Source organism: Colias philodice, chromosome 2 (assembly GCF_061535455.1).
Source record: "Colias philodice isolate Cphi_HAF_F1 chromosome 2, ilColPhil1 Martin Lab GWU primary, whole genome shotgun sequence".
NCBI classification, from domain to species: domain Eukaryota; kingdom Metazoa; phylum Arthropoda; class Insecta; order Lepidoptera; family Pieridae; genus Colias; species Colias philodice.
In genome coordinates, this window is record NC_143087.1 from 7,228,847 (window position 1) to 7,245,816 (window position 16,970).

The 16,970-nt window shown below is 33.2% G+C and overlaps 1 protein-coding gene and 1 pseudogene across 1 annotated transcript; one reads left to right on the forward strand and one right to left on the reverse strand.

Annotated features, from left to right (window-relative positions):
• The first annotated feature begins 1,670 nt into the window (after positions 1 to 1,670).
• Eogt (EGF-domain O-GlcNAc transferase) lies at positions 1,671 to 8,268 on the forward strand. Its single transcript, XM_089705701.1, has 8 exons — positions 1,671 to 2,149; positions 2,430 to 2,520; positions 2,613 to 2,713; positions 3,221 to 3,397; positions 3,481 to 3,755; positions 4,012 to 4,346; positions 4,733 to 4,835; positions 5,081 to 8,268. The coding sequence occupies exons 1-8, from the start codon at positions 1,837 to 1,839 to the stop codon at positions 5,249 to 5,251; spliced, it is 1,566 nt and encodes a 521-aa protein (XP_089561827.1). The 5' UTR covers positions 1,671 to 1,836; the 3' UTR covers positions 5,252 to 8,268.
• Positions 5,757 to 15,872, reverse strand: LOC149490541 (uncharacterized; annotated as a pseudogene).
• Between the last annotated feature and the right edge of the window lie 1,098 nt (positions 15,873 to 16,970).

The following is a 16,970-nucleotide window of genomic DNA, read 5'->3' on the forward strand; positions in this document are numbered from 1 at the left end:
TACTTATAATTAATAGAAGAAATATTCAAATGGAATAAACAAACTTAATTCAGTTGGTAAACAAATTTAAAATTACATATTTATATTTATTCATATATTTTTCCTTTAATAACTTATTGAACATAAAATTTACTTATATGATACATATTTATTTACATAACTTATCGATAGTTCAACACGCAATTGATACCTACCCATCCCTATTTGTCACACACACATCGATAAAGTATCTATAGCTCACCTGCCTAACGCCTGCCTACGATGCGCACTAAGCATTAAGCAATTGCACGCCTCGTATGCGAAGCGTTGAGGTGGGTACTACTGTCACTTCGCGCAAAACATCTGATTTTTCAAACTTAAAATGTCTTTATGTATCATACATTGCACTTGTAAGATAATACATACACACACATATTAAGAAAAAACACTATTTTTAACGTTCATGATATTTTTGATGTCATTTTTGTTATTTAAACTAGTTAAAAAACAGTTTAAAAAAGTTCTGTCTTGGACGTCCGTGTGTCTGTATGTGCGGATCCTTTTTCTTGTTAACACGATAGCGACCGAAATACTTTACTAATCGAGTCTTTTTTTTTCTCTTACGCTTGAGTATGCTCAGGAATAGAACCCTTTCATTTTTCAGGGTCTGATTCGATGTGGTTTAATTGTTATTAAATAAACAAAAATAATAATTAATAAATATTTATTAAAAAAAATTATGAGGCGTGCACTTTTGGATTTTCCAAATTATTTTTGTGCAATATACGCGCTCTATACTATTGTATTAATACATATATACTCTTAAGTCCACAGGTCTTTAGTCAAAATTTGGTCAAATGTTGCTCAATAAAGTATAAAAATGGTTTAAAAAATAAACTTACGCTGTTTAAAAGAAATGATATTCACAAGTTTGTAAGTTGTTTGTTGTCGTGTTGAATGTGAAGAAACCCACAAAACGATTTCTTTATTAAATACAGAACTTCCACCTATATAAAAGGCCTATTGCACGCCTCATAAGCGAAGCGTTGAGGTGGGTACTACTGTCACTTCGCGCAAAACATCTGATTTTTCAAACTTAAAATGTCTTTATGTATCATACATTGCACTTGTAAGATAATACATACACACACATATTAAGAAAAAACACTATTTTTAACGTTCATGATATTTTTGATGTCATTTTTGTTATTTAAACTAGTTAAAAAACAGTTTAAAAAAGTTCTGTCTTGGACGTCCGTGTGTCTGTATGTGCGGATCCTTTTTCTTGTTAACACGATAGCGACCGAAATACTTTACTAATCGAGTCTTTTTTTTTCTCTTACGCTTGAGTATGCTCAGGAATAGAACCCTTTCATTTTTCAGGGTCTGATTCGATGTGGTTTAATTGTTATTAAATAAACAAAAATAATAATTAATAAATATTTATTAAAAAAAAATTATGAGGCGTGCACTTTTGGATTTTCCAAATTATTTTTTTTTTTGTACCTGCCGTGATCCATGATACTTTTAAATTCATGCCACCGCGACCGCGCTGCGCGCCGCGCACTTTACCCCGCCGATAACATGCCTGTAGTCAGCTGATTTTGATTTAATGTCAAATTATATTATGATAGATGACAGTGACATGATTTTGACAATATTTCACTTCGCATCTTAATTCATAAAGCGGCGATGCGATTATTTACTTTTTAGATTATAACCTTGAAACAAAACTTAAATCTTTATTATTTTTAACTTTACATAATATGATAATTTGTTAGGAAGAAGAGAATTTTACGGACGACCTTTCAAGTTATAATTGTACTTATTACGAGTGTATTATTGAGTAAAGTAAAAATGATTATAAAATTATTAACATTATTTTTGTTCTGGAATAATGTTTCTTCAATTAATGTTCAAGACATTAATCTTCCACCTGAACATTTCGTATATTTATTCAATTCTTTTCCTGATATTGCCAAATCTTGTTCGGAAGATGGAAACTGTCCATACAAATCATTTTTAGATAGGAAAGCTTGTTGGGGCTATGAAACAGATTGTAATCAAAAAAAATCTTATCATGTACGGCCTCGATGTCCTGGTGATCACAGAGGCTGGGTTAAAACAAAACAAGCTCAATATGAAACTTTCTATACTCAAGCTGATTTTGGTAAGATTTTTATTGCTCTATAAAATTAGTATGGGTCTATTTTATGGTTTAAGTTTCTTAATTTCTACTTTATTATAAAATAAGATAAGAATTCGTCTTGTCTATAGATTTGTGCCCTGTTGGCAAACAACTCCTTGATGATGTGGCCACGCAATATTATGCTATCTTAGGCCAAAAACAAGTAAATATGATAAGTTCTTGTAAATTTTTTCTTTAAGCTTCTTTATCCAGTGGGTACTTTCAAAATTATAAGTGTTTTAATTCAGAATTTTTCTATTAGGTTATGTCAAGGAGCAAATAGATGAACTAATGGTTATGTGCGAAGCCTCTATCCCTGATGACAGTTCTCTAGAGTGCTCTAAATATTTAAGGTATGAAAATATATGCTTTAGCAAGTAAAAGTAAGATTTAAAGATAATAAATAGATATTATTAAATAATCAAATGTATTTATTCTTTTATAGATTTTGTAGAGGTCGGAATCTCATGCTTAACTTTACTGGCCTTGTTGGTCGTGGAAACAATTTAAGATATAAAATGGATATTCTGGGACCTGGTCAGATTGGTAAGTAACATTATGCTTAATACTTCCACAAAACTGAATATAAAATTAATTTCTATAAATCTATATACAGGGTGTAATCGTTAAGTGTGCACAAGCGATTATTCCGTAACTATTGCAGATATCAAAAAACTTTAAACTGATATCGAAAGTACTTAACCTAATGAGTAAAATGGCCATAATAAATTTTTAAAAATAAAACGAGAAATATCCAAAAATGTTACATTAAACGCTCCCATGCGGGCATGTTGTTAATGTTTACACAATACAAAGAAGGTTTATAAACTGTGTAGGTGTCAGTGATTAAAAATATAACATATGAATGTGTAAAATACATATGATTCAATAATTAATTATTAATGGTACTTATAGCTTATGTTTGAAAATGTGTATGTATGTTGCCTGTAGTCAATTTTAACTTTTCCTTAGAGGAAATATAATCCTATCTAACAGTGTAATTATTATAAGAGTAAACTTTTAAATTTATCATCTCTTTTAATACAATTACAGGAGGACATTGCAATTTTTATTCTGACCGATTAATGAAAGAAGCAGAACACATGAGTGCATTGCAGTCCTGGGCACCTGAGTTTGTTAATTTTATAAGAACACCGGAAAGACCAATAAAAGATAGCAAATGTGATATAGTAATAGAAAAACCAACATACATCATGAAATTAGATGCAAGTAAGTTAATGAAATTTGATTTACAGTCTGTAAATATTGTACATACTAATCTGATGACATCATTTTTTTTTCTTTAATTTCAGCTGTGAATATGTATCACCATTTCTGTGATTTCTTTAACTTGTATGCATCATTGCATGTCAATTCTACTCATCCAACAACATTTTCAAAGAACAATCACATTCTTATTTGGGAAACATTTACATATGAATCTGCCTTCAAAGATGCTTTTAAAGCTTTTACTGTTAATCCCATTTGGGACTTAAAAATGTTCAGAGGAAAAGTTGCATGTTTCAAAAATGTTGTATTTCCTCTTTTACCACGCATGATATTTGGACTTTACTATAATACACCTGTGGTAAGTTGACAACAAAGCCATATGAAACGGAAGCTGGTTGTATTGTATTTATATCATTCAGAAAATAACTGTATATCAAAATATAGTAGAAAGAATAGAAAAAGACTTGATCATGATGATAAAATGAACATGCCCTGCAAAAATAAATAATATCCTTTTATTTATCAGATAAAATGTTTTTAAGCTACCATGTTAACTATTGTCCTAAAAAGAAAATTGCAACATTATAAATAGTTATATTTTCTAATATTTTCAGATATATGGATGTGAAAGAAGTGGTTTATTTCACGCATTTTCCAAACATATTTTACATTCTCTTAAGATACCACTGCATATACGTAAAAATGACAAAGTTAGGATTACGTTATTATCAAGAGGCACTACTTATCGAAAGATAATGAACGAAGAGGAAATAGTGAAGGAATTGCTTAAGAATAAAGAATACCATGTGGAGCGAGTTGTGTATGACAGAACAATACCTTTCTCACAACAATTGGAAATGACTCACAACACTGATGTGTTCATAGGAATGCATGGAGCTGGGTTGACACATTTATTGTTCCTTCCCGATTGGGCAGCAGTGTTTGAAGTGTAAGTATGACTTGTTAAATCATGATTCAAACTGAATGTGTTAAATTACCTAATGTATTGCTTTCATATCTGTGGGAAATTTTATCTACATTTGATAACAGATCAACTGTTTTAAAGTCAGAGTCAGTTTTAAAAGGTTCCATACATCCATTCTCATAAACCTTAATGAAAAAGGACTACAACACTTCTTATAAAATTGTTAACTAAAAAACGAGTCATAGGTACTTAAGAATGTAGAGAAGGTGCGGAATTCAAGGCTTAGGTTTTGAAGGAATGTGTCTTTACGTCAGTATAAAAATAGGTTTGATGTGCCTGGAAAAAGAGATCTAATGAAATCGACATACAGTATGTTTATTTAAATTAAAAATATTATTGCAAATTTTCAGGTACAATTGTGAGGATCCTAACTGCTATTCAGATTTGTCTAGACTTCGCGGTCTGAAATACGTTACATGGGAAAATAAAACAAAACTGATTCAGGAGGATGAAGTAAGTTTTTGCTCATATTAAGCGATTGTTCTCCTCGATTGTGTAACAAAATAGTTGATGTTTTTCCATATTACAGTAAAAGCTCTTTATTCACGGGTAATAGGTTCCGTAAATGTGCCGCGAATAGTGAAACCGTGAATGAAGGAAGCGCGAATAAGGAGCTTTTACTTTATATGTTTTAAAAGTTTCTTAAATTGATTTTAAACTTGTTATCATATTTTATATTTTAATACTGTTATTTTTAGGGACATGGCCCAGGTGGTACGTCGCATGCAAAATTCACAAATTACTCTTTTGATGTTGAAGAATTTTTGAGATTGGTGAAAATATGCGCCGCATACGTACAACAAAGACAGGACTTCCAAAATTTTGTGATGGCATCTCTGGAATCTCGACGTATGAATGACGAGTTATAAATTGTATTTTAGAGTAAGATTTAAACTCAAAATTTGTGATACTAACTTGAAATTATTTTTTTATAGTACAATTTTGATGTACAATTAATTTTTAATAGGTAGTTAAGGTAGTAAATACTTAATTTTCAAGACTTAATCTTAATCAAAATAAATTTAAAAAAGTCGTCTCAAAGATCAAGAAACTGAAATACATTCCGAAAAGATAGTGTAGGTAACTTTATTATTCAATATTCAACGAAATTTTACTTATTCCATAACTCTAGACGAGTTTAATGTTGTTTTAAATGACCACTTTTGCCAATCATTTATCAATTATCAGTCATGAAAGCATTTTAGATTTAATGTAAATAGTTGCAGACTGCGATTTTTTTCCCATTCTAAATTCTTCATCCGAATACATTCTAAATATTTCTTCTTTGTATAGAAATTTAAGTATTTCTTTGCTGCAGTTTTTCACTGGTTTATTTTAACCTTTGATTGTGCTGGGTTTCTTTCTGCTTTTACTTTATAAAAAACAGTTTCGTTCGTTTTTGCCGATCACGAAACACAATCTTGCTTTGCCAAAAAAAGCCAAAAGGCAACGGTTTTTTTGGCAGTACCTACAACAAACTTCATCCATAGTGGAAGAAAAATGGCCTACATTGTCATATTTTACAGGGCTTTCGGGAAGTGGTGGTTTCTTTCGAGGTTTTGAAAAGTGGAGGCCTCAGTCTTTTGAAGTTCAGCACTCCGGTTTTGCATTGGGAAGCTCTCGTACACAGCAAATCTGAATTCTTTCAATCTCAATTTCTTCTTGGTTGAAGATCGATATAACAGCCAAGCATTATTCAGGCAAATATCTATCATCTGTGCAAAGATACCTAGATACCATCTACGGCTTTTGAAAGGTTGTTGTTTTGGAGAGCGCGATAAGCATATCGGCCAGATCGACCCCACCCATATGCTTGTTGTTGTTTTCGAACTATTTGAGAGCACTGAACGTCGGTCTTCCTTTTTGCATCTTTGCAATAGCGTTGTATTTTTGGAAAGTTTCGCTTGCAATAAAAGAGCTAGCTAGCGTGACGACTTTGTTGTCGTTCCATCGAACTGCAACGAAACAATTATTATCGTTGCACACCCCTTGTGAAAAACAACCTCTTTCTTTCCTCTTCAACACCTTTTCTGTCAGTAGTACGTTTTCTGTTCCTCTTATACGACTACTTCTTTTAGGAACCACCTAATGCAAAAATGCCATAGTTTTGCCTCAGGATGTACAAATGTTTTAGTGAAGTAGCATCCCCAGAGTAAGGCTCATAAATAACAATGTCCATGTCATCGAAAGACCCAATAGAAGGAACAGGCGATGAGGAGCCGCTGTTCGTGTTATTGACAGGGTTAGTCTCATTAGTAGGCATTTCACATTCTGAATCGGATGCGCCACTTCCTTCAGATGCAGCATGTTCTTTTGGGACTAAAGCCAATATTTTTTGACTGCGGCTAGGCTGTTAACAAGCGAAAACAAAGCAAAACTAAGCAACAACCCACAATGAAAATGTTACAGCAAATTAAAATTCAAACTGACAAAAAACAATTCAAAATAACGCAATTCATTATTGTGTCAGTCATTTAAAGCTCAAATACCCCGGAGCAAGTAACTACAGTTTAGCAAAAATATCGTGAAATAGAACTAAAAAATATGATCACTGGAACACTGGTATCTTTTTTTTTTTGTTTATGTGTAACTGACCCTGTACTTGGAAATACCAATTGTGGTTTTTATTCAGGCCTATTTCATATATGTACTAGTTTATCTTTTTTATTTGTCATCTTTTTAGCACTTTTTTATTTTTTTCAGTTTCGATTTGGTTATGAGCTTTTCGCATATTGCTGCAATACGCATTCGGGATCATTCCATATGCTGATTTAGGGCATTTGATTTCAATTATCGCATTGTCATTATCATACATTCCATCCGGTGAAGCTCCAAGAATAAAACATTCTTGGTCAATAAACAGACCGCACCGTTTTATAGAAATTTTTTCTTGACGAGCAAGCTGATTAAGCGCAGGCGACTCATTGATTTTGCCATGCTGTATAGCAGTCACATGGTCCAAAGAGTAACCGCATAACATCGGTTTTCAAGGGGAGCAGGGCTGATATCTTTGGTTCTTTTGCAGATTTTCCCAAAATTCGATGCTGTAACTAAACAGCGAAGTAACTCGAGCCATAAAGCACTTTCAGCCTGCAATACGCTTTCTTTTTTAATAGCATTTCTATCAGAAACTTGTACTTTTAAATGCTCTTAATACCTATGTCGTCTGAAATTAAAAAATAAGAAAAAATAACCAAAATTAAGACAAAACATTTGACACGGTATAAAAAATTTTCACTGAGTGGAAAGTGATAATTTCAAATTTTATGACACCTTTTTTTAATGGAATTTATTACGGATGCTAAGATAACCTCTGCCTCCTTGGACCTAACCTAACCTTGCCTCATATTCATAGGTAGGCATGTCTGGTTTTTGGCAAGATTCACCGTAATCTGCATTTTCATTTTTCATTATTAAAATTAATGCGTTTTGGTCTCCAAATCTTTTTTGTAGAATTTTTCTTCTTTTTTTGCGCCTCAAATTTTTGCACTACTGAAAGGCTTTTCGTAGTTATTTTTTTGAACAATGTGGTAATTTGTGTGACGTGGGACTTCAATGGGTATCAATGTAAGAAATCGGTCTTCAACTTGAAAATTATCGTCCACTGTTCTTACAATCAACGCCAAATGATTAATGGTAGATTTGCCCGTACTTTCATCCACAAGCAAAGAAAAGTTTTTTTCTCTTAAATTCTCTATCAGGTTTTTAGCGCAGTTTCTCCAGTAACATTAATGATAATACTGCACTAACTTTAGTCCTGCTGAGTGTTGATAGACAGTTCCTCAGCAACTTTAGAATATGGACAGACAGCGCGTATTAATTTTGTCAAATAGAACGCTACATTAAACGAAAGATTGTGCTCTGCAATAAATAAATAATAAAACAAGCCATCTTGATTTCACCTTTTTTTGCAGCTTGTTTTGGATTTTGTGAGCTCGAAGATAACATTGATGTTAATGTTGGTTGTTTTACTAACATTTTGCAATTATTGACGTAGAGCTTTTCTGGCGCAGTAATTCATGAATCCCGCATTTTCTATCACAGTTACAAGCTGAACAGAAGAAATACTTGTTACCTTTAGCACTTTTCTTTAGCCAGCCTTTCAACTTTTCGTCTTGTAACCATAAATCAATAAACTTCTGTTCATACTTCAAAGCTTTCTTCTTAGGAGGAGTTTTGTCGGAATCCTATTCTTCGCTACTCACTTATTAAATAACAGCTTGTTTGCCTTATCGAGAAACAACTGTGATTAACCTGTTTATTTAACTGGAAAGACCTGGTTTAAACTTTAACCTAATCAAAGATCCAAGACGAAAAACAATACACAACTATCTCTTTTATGTTCAAGAAAGTATAAATGTGTCTAAGAAAAAACCCTTTTCATTGTGTGAACGGTGCCGCGTAAGAAAACGGGAATTCCCCAGCCATAGCGCGCGTCGAGTCTATAAAATTTAGATACACGCATAAACTATAAAAAAAAAACAGTAGAAAATCGTACTAAAACAGAAAACAGTGTTGTCATGTTAAAAACAATGATATTTTATGTATAGATACGTTATATACTCACCAAATACCCAAATAAAATACTCCACACGCAGCGTCAGGCGCACACATAAAAGCATTTGACACAATTTCATTTTACTTAAATTTATTACATTGACATAATATTATGTTATAAGAGAGATAGATGGCTTTATTAACATCATATTATGTATAAACAAAAAAGACGAAGTAAGTTGGTCACTTGCGCGAAAATTTAAGTAAATGTCATTCAGATTTCACTAATTAAATACGTAAAAACAAATAAGAATAAATAGTTGCTATGGCAATTGGGCATAGATTAATGACACAGAAGGTACAATGATACACAGGTTACTCCATCTTCTTCTCTTAATTAATGGCTCTCAATAAAAAGGGACTTCGCCAATGTGATATAGAGCTTAGGTACGTTTCCTGTACACGTACAAATGTATCAATTTCATATTTTACTATTTACTTATTATGAAGTTGTATTAATAAGAGGATAAGGCAAGACAAGGACAAGACTTTAGGGGATATAACTGTTTAAAGTATTTATTACTAGCTGTGAAGGCGAACACGCCTTCGGTCAGGGAGTTGATGTGATAATCATCATCATTTCATCCGATAGACGCTCACTGCTGGGCATAGGCCTCTCTAAAGATCTCTAAGGACCGATCTTACGCTACACGTCCAGGCAGTTCCCGGAGCCCGTACGAAGGGCATCACTCCACCTTTTAGGATATAATAATAGTGGTACGTAGTTCAAAAAATAAAAGAAAAGATGAAGATTACTTCTTTTTATCGAAAGCAAATAATATTTATTTACAATAGCTTTTTACAGTAACTAGTTATTTACAGAAAAAAATAAAAAAAAATCTATACTGAATTACTGTTTGAACGCGCTAATCTCGCGAAAAATTCTTTCGGTGTAAGATAGCCCATTTCATCTCGCCAAGACCAACAGGAGTGGTGCACTGCGGGCAAAAACATGGAGCACAGCTAGTAAAGCATTATTAAACACCCTCAAAAATATTTAATTTATTTCTTTTCTGTCGTGTAGTCTGCTTTTTTGTTGCGGGGTTATTTTTGTGAGCAAAATGCATACGCACATTCAAATATTTTTCAATTATAAGTTTGATTAAATTAAGTCGATGATTCAGAGTGGGTGGTTGTTGTCTCGAATGTTCTGCATACGGATTAGAATTAAAAACGTTCGTGCCTACAAATGCCTTCAAAATTTGGTTTTTCAATGATACCCACTGAATATTGGTGAATGAACTCCTTTTTCGTTTAAATATGATTTGATAACGTTTTCACATTTAAAACAAACCAAAAATAGATTTTCTGAAGAGTAGCATAAACCACCAACATCTATCAGCGATATCAGTTTGTGAAACCACATTTTATTGCACGTGAACAACTCCGCAATACAGGTTTCACGTTTGATAATTTGAGCCAGCTTGCGGGCTATCCAGCCAGATATATAACCTACAATTTGATTACTTACATCCGGACACTGTTCATTGTTAAGTCTTTCAGACAGTATTGCAACATTGTTTTCGGCAGCATAGACACTCGTTGTAAAAACGGGGTTTAAATCCTCATCTCCATTCTCTACATCATCATCTGTGATCTGTTTGCCTTTCTGATGAGCGATTTAAACTTAACAGTGCTGACGGTATGGTAGGACACAGAAGGCTGATCAACTACTTGTCCCTAAAGAAAATCGATCAGTAAAATAGATGTATGCATTATGCATCTGCCCCTTACCCCACGGCTACCATTTGTAATATAATATACCTACACATATTATATTACAAATGGTAGCCGTCTATTTTTATTGGCGAATCTATTGATAATTTCAGTAATATTTGGGGTTATGTCTGGGTGTATATTAAGGAGAGCTAAACCTGTGAGCCTTTCTTCCAACATGTTTGCCCTCAACCAAGTTTTAACCCGTCTTAGCTTAGCTTAGCTTATGGGAAGTGTTGCCAGTATTTTTAAAAATGTCTTTATATTGGGGTACAGATCTTCACCGCAAACTTCAATTGAAGTGAGGACACAATTTGGTACGTTCTTTTTTTCCAGGTATTCCCTTTTCCATTTTAACGACCATAACTGATATTCCGTAACTACAGTGGCAGCGGGAGCAGTTAAAAAATGGGAGTACCATTCTGACAATTTTTTCACCTGATCAAAGTCATTTTCTGTATATTCAGGTTTTGGCATAAAAATGCCTAATCCGTACAGGTTCATTGTATCTGCTGAAAGTCGATCAAGTAGGTCTGTCACAACGCTATCTACTAGCTGAATATAAATGGTCCTCCGAAAGTATTCCTCTTCATCTCCCTGATAATTATCTCTTAGAGTCTGTCGTGCTGTAGTACGAGGCCTCATAATAACGACACCCAGTTTTTCAGCTAACTCTTGTGCTTCGACAAATAAATTGTGAAAAATTTCTTCCGCATTTTTCCGTTTACTAAGCAAAACGTCCACCGTATCTTTAAGAGTATCTGATGCTACCTTTAAATCTAACGTTGTTTTTTGTAAGAAGCGGCTAAGCGAAACAGTTGCACCTGAAGATTTAACAATGAATTAATACTTATACATACAATATAAAAAAGCAGGTTCAATAAATAAATAATTTGGAAAATCCAAAAGTGCACGCCTCATAATTTTTTTTTAATAAATATTTATTAATTATTATTTTTGTTTATTTAATAACAATTAAACCACATCGAATCAGACCCTGAAAAATGAAAGGGTTCTATTCCTGAGCATACTCAAGCGTAAGAGAAAAAAAAAGACTCGATTAGTAAAGTATTTCGGTCGCTATCGTGTTAACAAGAAAAAGGATCCGCACATACAGACACACGGACGTCCAAGACAGAACTTTTTTAAACTGTTTTTTAACTAGTTTAAATAACAAAAATGACATCAAAAATATCATGAACGTTAAAAGTAGTGTTTTTTCTTAATATGTGTGTGTATGTATTATCTTACAAGTGCAATGTATGATACATAAAGACATTTTAAGTTTGAAAAATCTGATGTTTTGCGCGAAGTGACAGTAGTACCCACCTCAACGCTTCGCTTATGAGGCGTGCAATAAAGCATATTTTTACCTAGTAAGTCGGATAAGCAAATAGATGCAATTATGAAATCCGAACTGCATAATGCATGTCGCAAGCAACTGGCATCCGATGCAGATTTAGTGTCCCGCCAGGTTGAAATGATACTTAAGGCGTCGCATATCTTTACCAATGAGTCGCCTTGAAACTGTAAGTAGCCATCATGACGCTTTACCCAACGCGTATCGCATAAACTACCCAGTTTACCACCCAGAACATCTTTAAAAACCTTGCTTCTCTTAGCTGAAGCGTTAGCAAATGCGACTAACTTTTTCATTGTTGCTGCTGTATTTCTGCAACTAGGGACATTCGCTGACTTTGCTAAAGAGTTATTTAGAATATGATTGTTACAAGGGCATTTTTGGTAGCAAATTTGCTTAGTTCACTGTCAGCTCCTTTAACCTCAGAGGCCATAACGGAGCAACTATCTGTGCCTATCCCAACACAGTTTGATAAATCTAAGCCAAATTTCGTGCAGAGATCTATGACAATATGCGCCAAAGCAACACCTGTAAGTCTTGGCTCATCGCTACGCAGCACATCTTCTTTTCTTATTTCTGAGTAGGCATCACAAAATGTAACAAAATCCTCGCGTATAATATTATTTTTAAGATATCTAAGTGATATCTCAGTGATAGTTCGGTAGCTGATATGTCCGTGGTTTCATCGAATATAACAGCAAAATATTTAGCCTCTTTTACATTATTTATTATAGTTTCCTGTATGTCTTCTTTACATAATTCGATTATTTCGTTTTGTATCCTCTTACTTATATATGTTGCATTTGAAGAGTTTTTTAAATGTTTTTCTAACGTTAAATCACCTGCATCGATCCGATACCTTAATAAAGCCCAAAAGTTTCCGTCATTCACAATACTAGCAGATTCATCTGAATCTTTATAGCAAAGCGGACCCGTATCGCGGTGACCTCGTAAGGGAATATTTTGCTGACCACATAGTATTATAGTTTTAATTATTGGTGTCAAACGCTCTCTGTTCTCTTTTACTTGTATTGCTCTTTGTGATGATATTTGATTTCTTATCTCTTTTGAAGGATTATGGAAAATATGGAGAAAGTTTTTTCCAGCTTCTACTGCTTTTTTATGGTACTGGTTTTTTTCATGGTTTGCAAAAGCACCGTTAGCGCCCAAAAGATCGTCAAAATTTTTTAACGGCTCTGTTACTAATCTTTTTAATTGCGTCTGTAGACCTTTTCCTGCAGTGGTGTTCGCAAATTACGCACAATACTTGCAATATAGACCGCGATCTTTATGTGAGAGAACCAACCAATAATATTTATCAAAATGAGACCGCTGAGCATACTTTTTTAAGCTTTTTCCTTTTTTACGTACTATACTATATGGAAAATCATAATTTACAGGTGGGATCCAATGTCTGTCCAACAATGCAGCTCTTGTGGAGTCATTTAGAGTCTCGTTACAATTAATATGATAACCAATATCTGTCTCAGGAGATGTTAAAAATGTTATTTCATTTACAGCATTATCGTTAGTAGAAATAATATTAGCTATATTAGAAGAAGGAAAAGCATTAGTACCATATCACTATCCGGAAGAAGCACATTCATTAGCAGGATTAATAAAATCTTTATTAGTGGTATCTGGGATCACATGCTCGTCCTCATCATTTGTTTTTATTTTTTTGTTAAAAAAGCAATCAATTGTTCTTTAAGCTCGTTTCGAACCACTCGCCAAAAAATCACCCTGCCACCAACAAAACATCAAATATTAGGGATATTTTACAAGTGAGAAAAAAATAATTAACCCAGGCATTCTAAGAAAGAGCTCAGTAAATAAAGAGAAGCTATTCAACTGATTAATGATGATTGTCAAATTTTTAATAAATAATTAACCCATTGACCACCGAGCGCCCCGATCGGGGCGCGACACAATAGATTATCTATTGTGTCTGTGATTCCGGGGACTGATGGATTTATACAACAGCAAAAAAATATATTTCCCGATTTAGCTAAGCTAAACCACATTAGGTATATTAAGGGCGCGTATTCCATAGAACGCGCTATCCATAATCCATTCCGTACAATTTATACCACGTAAAATTGTTTTAAAATAATTTTCGATAGTAAATGAGTGCGCCAAAATAACTAAAAAAAAGTGCATTAAACAACCTTTATCTTCATAAAATAAATATGTTACGAGTCTATTCAAAAAAAGGCTTAAAAAGGTAAAGTGAAACGATTTTGAATAATATCCAAATTATTTATTATCATATATATATATATATATATATATATTTTTAATAATATTTCCATATTTCCGTAGGTGATTGGGCGATGTCTATTTATTTTTCATGACAAGATCAAGATCAAGACATAATCTTTCCAAAACCGTAATAACGTTTGAAAATCTGCTAAAATCATAACGATATCACTCTTAAAATTTGAAAAAAAAAAAAAACACTTAAATCACGTTGTTAGGTACCTACTTGCCGCGAATGGAATACGCGCTCTTAATCCCTCCATTGTTCACCCTCATATTTTAATAGCTTTTCCAATAGATACAAAAAAATCTTGAAGGAAAGCTAAGCTGGTTACAGGTTATTAATATGATGTCAAATCACCAATGTGTAACATTTAACAAAACTATCGGTTAAAACTATTCTACCGGCTACCATCAAACAAATCATTAAAAAAATTTCAAGAAATCGGAATATGAATTTCATTACTTAGCGGGAAAACGTTTTAATACACATGAGCCATGACGTGATTTTACTTGAAACAATGTTTAATATGGTTTTATAATTTATTAAAATTTAAAGCTTCATACAAATTGTGAAAACTCAATAGGTAATCTCTAACCTAAAAACTTGAAACTCACCGGTTTCACCCACTTAAAAAATTAAGAAGAGTAAGAAAAATAATAATAATTATAATTTATCTATATAATATAGATCATTAAAATATCTGAAATCACTTACCATTGTTCAATATATATCTTTATTTTATAGTAATTAAGTTATTAATCAAATTAGTATTAGGTATAATATTATTATACGCCAATATTTTTTCTTCTCAGGACTCAGTCACAATCACAACTACTGTTTAACAACATCACAATTCACAAAAATACACAATAATTATTATTATCCATAGAAATCTTTATTACAACGATATCTAATAAATTATTATAATACTATATTTTTGAATATTTTTCAGATTAAACGAACGATTTATAATATCGACTGCCCAGATTATCAAAACTACGTAGTTCTTTGCTGCTTACCTAGATGTCGCATGTAGGTTTTTACGGACATCGTAGTCCAATAAAGCGCCGTTAGATGTCAGGAAAATAAATATTTATTAAATGCATCGCGATTATAGACATTTTTTTTTGTAAGGTCAATATTTTGATATGACGATCACGATTTTGGGGGGGGTCATGTCCCCCGTGACCCCCCCCCTGGGACCGCGCCTGCTGGCGACAAAGCAGATAGCAAGCAAGGCTAATGTGGCTTTCATGGTTGTCTAGGATAAGCAAAATTGGTTCTTCAAGAGTTGGTTTAGCAAAAGATATGAAATGATGTAACCAATCCACGAATAGGTGCTCGTTAATCCAACCAGAATCGCTAACTGCTGCGATCATGTCAGCATTGCCTCCTCGCAACAAATGAGCATTCATTCGCTTCCTTTTAAAAATAAAAAATGGGGGAACATACCTTCCAGAAGCACTGAATGCGCAAACAACTGTTGTTGTCGTGCCTCGTTCACCACTTGTTGCCATACCGACTTGTTTTTGACCTTTTGGCGCCAAAATTCTTGAATTCCTTTGGACATCAGAAATACCGGTCTCGTCCACATTGTAAATACGATTACCATCAAAGTGATATTTTGCTTGCACGGCTTCTAAATTGTTAAAAAACATTTTTACCTCCGTTTCATTAAACGCTGTTATTCTATTGATAGAAGTAGACTCAGTCTTACGAAGCGAAATTTCAGGGTGTCTCTTTTTAAATCCATAAAACCAGTCTTTTCGTGCCATTTGAGATGTTTTGTCAAAATTATGTTTAAATTGATTCACTTCTGCAAATTTAAAAGCTATTTTTCGCACCATTTCTATTGTTAAGCCATAAAATACTTTGCTGCATTTAATTATATGTTGTTCTAATTCAGTTTCTTGTGCATCAGTAAATATAGCTTTTCTTCCAGTTTTAGGTTCATTTATTATTTCTTTCTTGAGATAGTCATGTATAGTACTTTTTGGAACAGAATAAATAATAGATGCCTTTCCTAACGACAGTATTTTGTTCCTTACATCGTGAACGGCTTTTTCTAAATCTTCTAATTTGTATTTGGTCTCAGTCTTCCTTTGGTAACGTCGTGGCATCTAAAAATAGATATAGTAAGTAAGTATACATATTTATAACACAACAGTTAAGAGTCTGTTAAAACAATATTTTAGGTTAGATACAAGGAAACAAAAACTACCGCAGTTAACCGGTGGAAACAAATATTTTAAATAAAAGATAAAAATCAATCTATGTAGGGGTAATTGCGGACGTTCGAGATTGCCCCATCTAAGTCGTCCGTCATTAGCCGATTCACAGAAATATCCAGAACTATTTTTTTATTTGAGGTTAGAATCGAGTGATGCAAGTGCTGAGAACTTTAAAACCTTATCTAATTACATGTCGATATACATAAAAGATACCAGATTCCTATGTCATTAATGCCATAATATACAACTTTTCAAAATTACACTAAAATTAGATGAAATTGTAGAAAAAAACTCAATTTTACATACCTTGCAAAGTGTGCGCAGCCTCACTCTCCTACCAAAGAGTACTATAATAATCAGACTCCTACTCACAGTCCGGCACTACGTTCGAACTCGACTCGCGATTGAAGCATTGAGAATATCTGCTATCCTTTTCTAACACACCTAAACTGATGTGTCCG

What these genes read in the sequence shown, in the direction of transcription:
- Eogt (XM_089705701.1), top strand. Translation starts at nt 1,837, where the DNA reads ATGATTATAAAATTATTAACATTATTTTTGTTCTGGAATAATGTTTCT. An exon ending in TCTGGGACCTGGTCAGATTG is followed by an intron (nt 2,714 to 3,220) that starts GTAAGTAACATT and finishes ATACAATTACAG; the next exon opens with GAGGACATTGCAATTTTTAT. An exon ending in AACTGATTCAGGAGGATGAA is followed by an intron (nt 4,836 to 5,080) that starts GTAAGTTTTTGC and finishes TGTTATTTTTAG; the next exon opens with GGACATGGCCCAGGTGGTAC.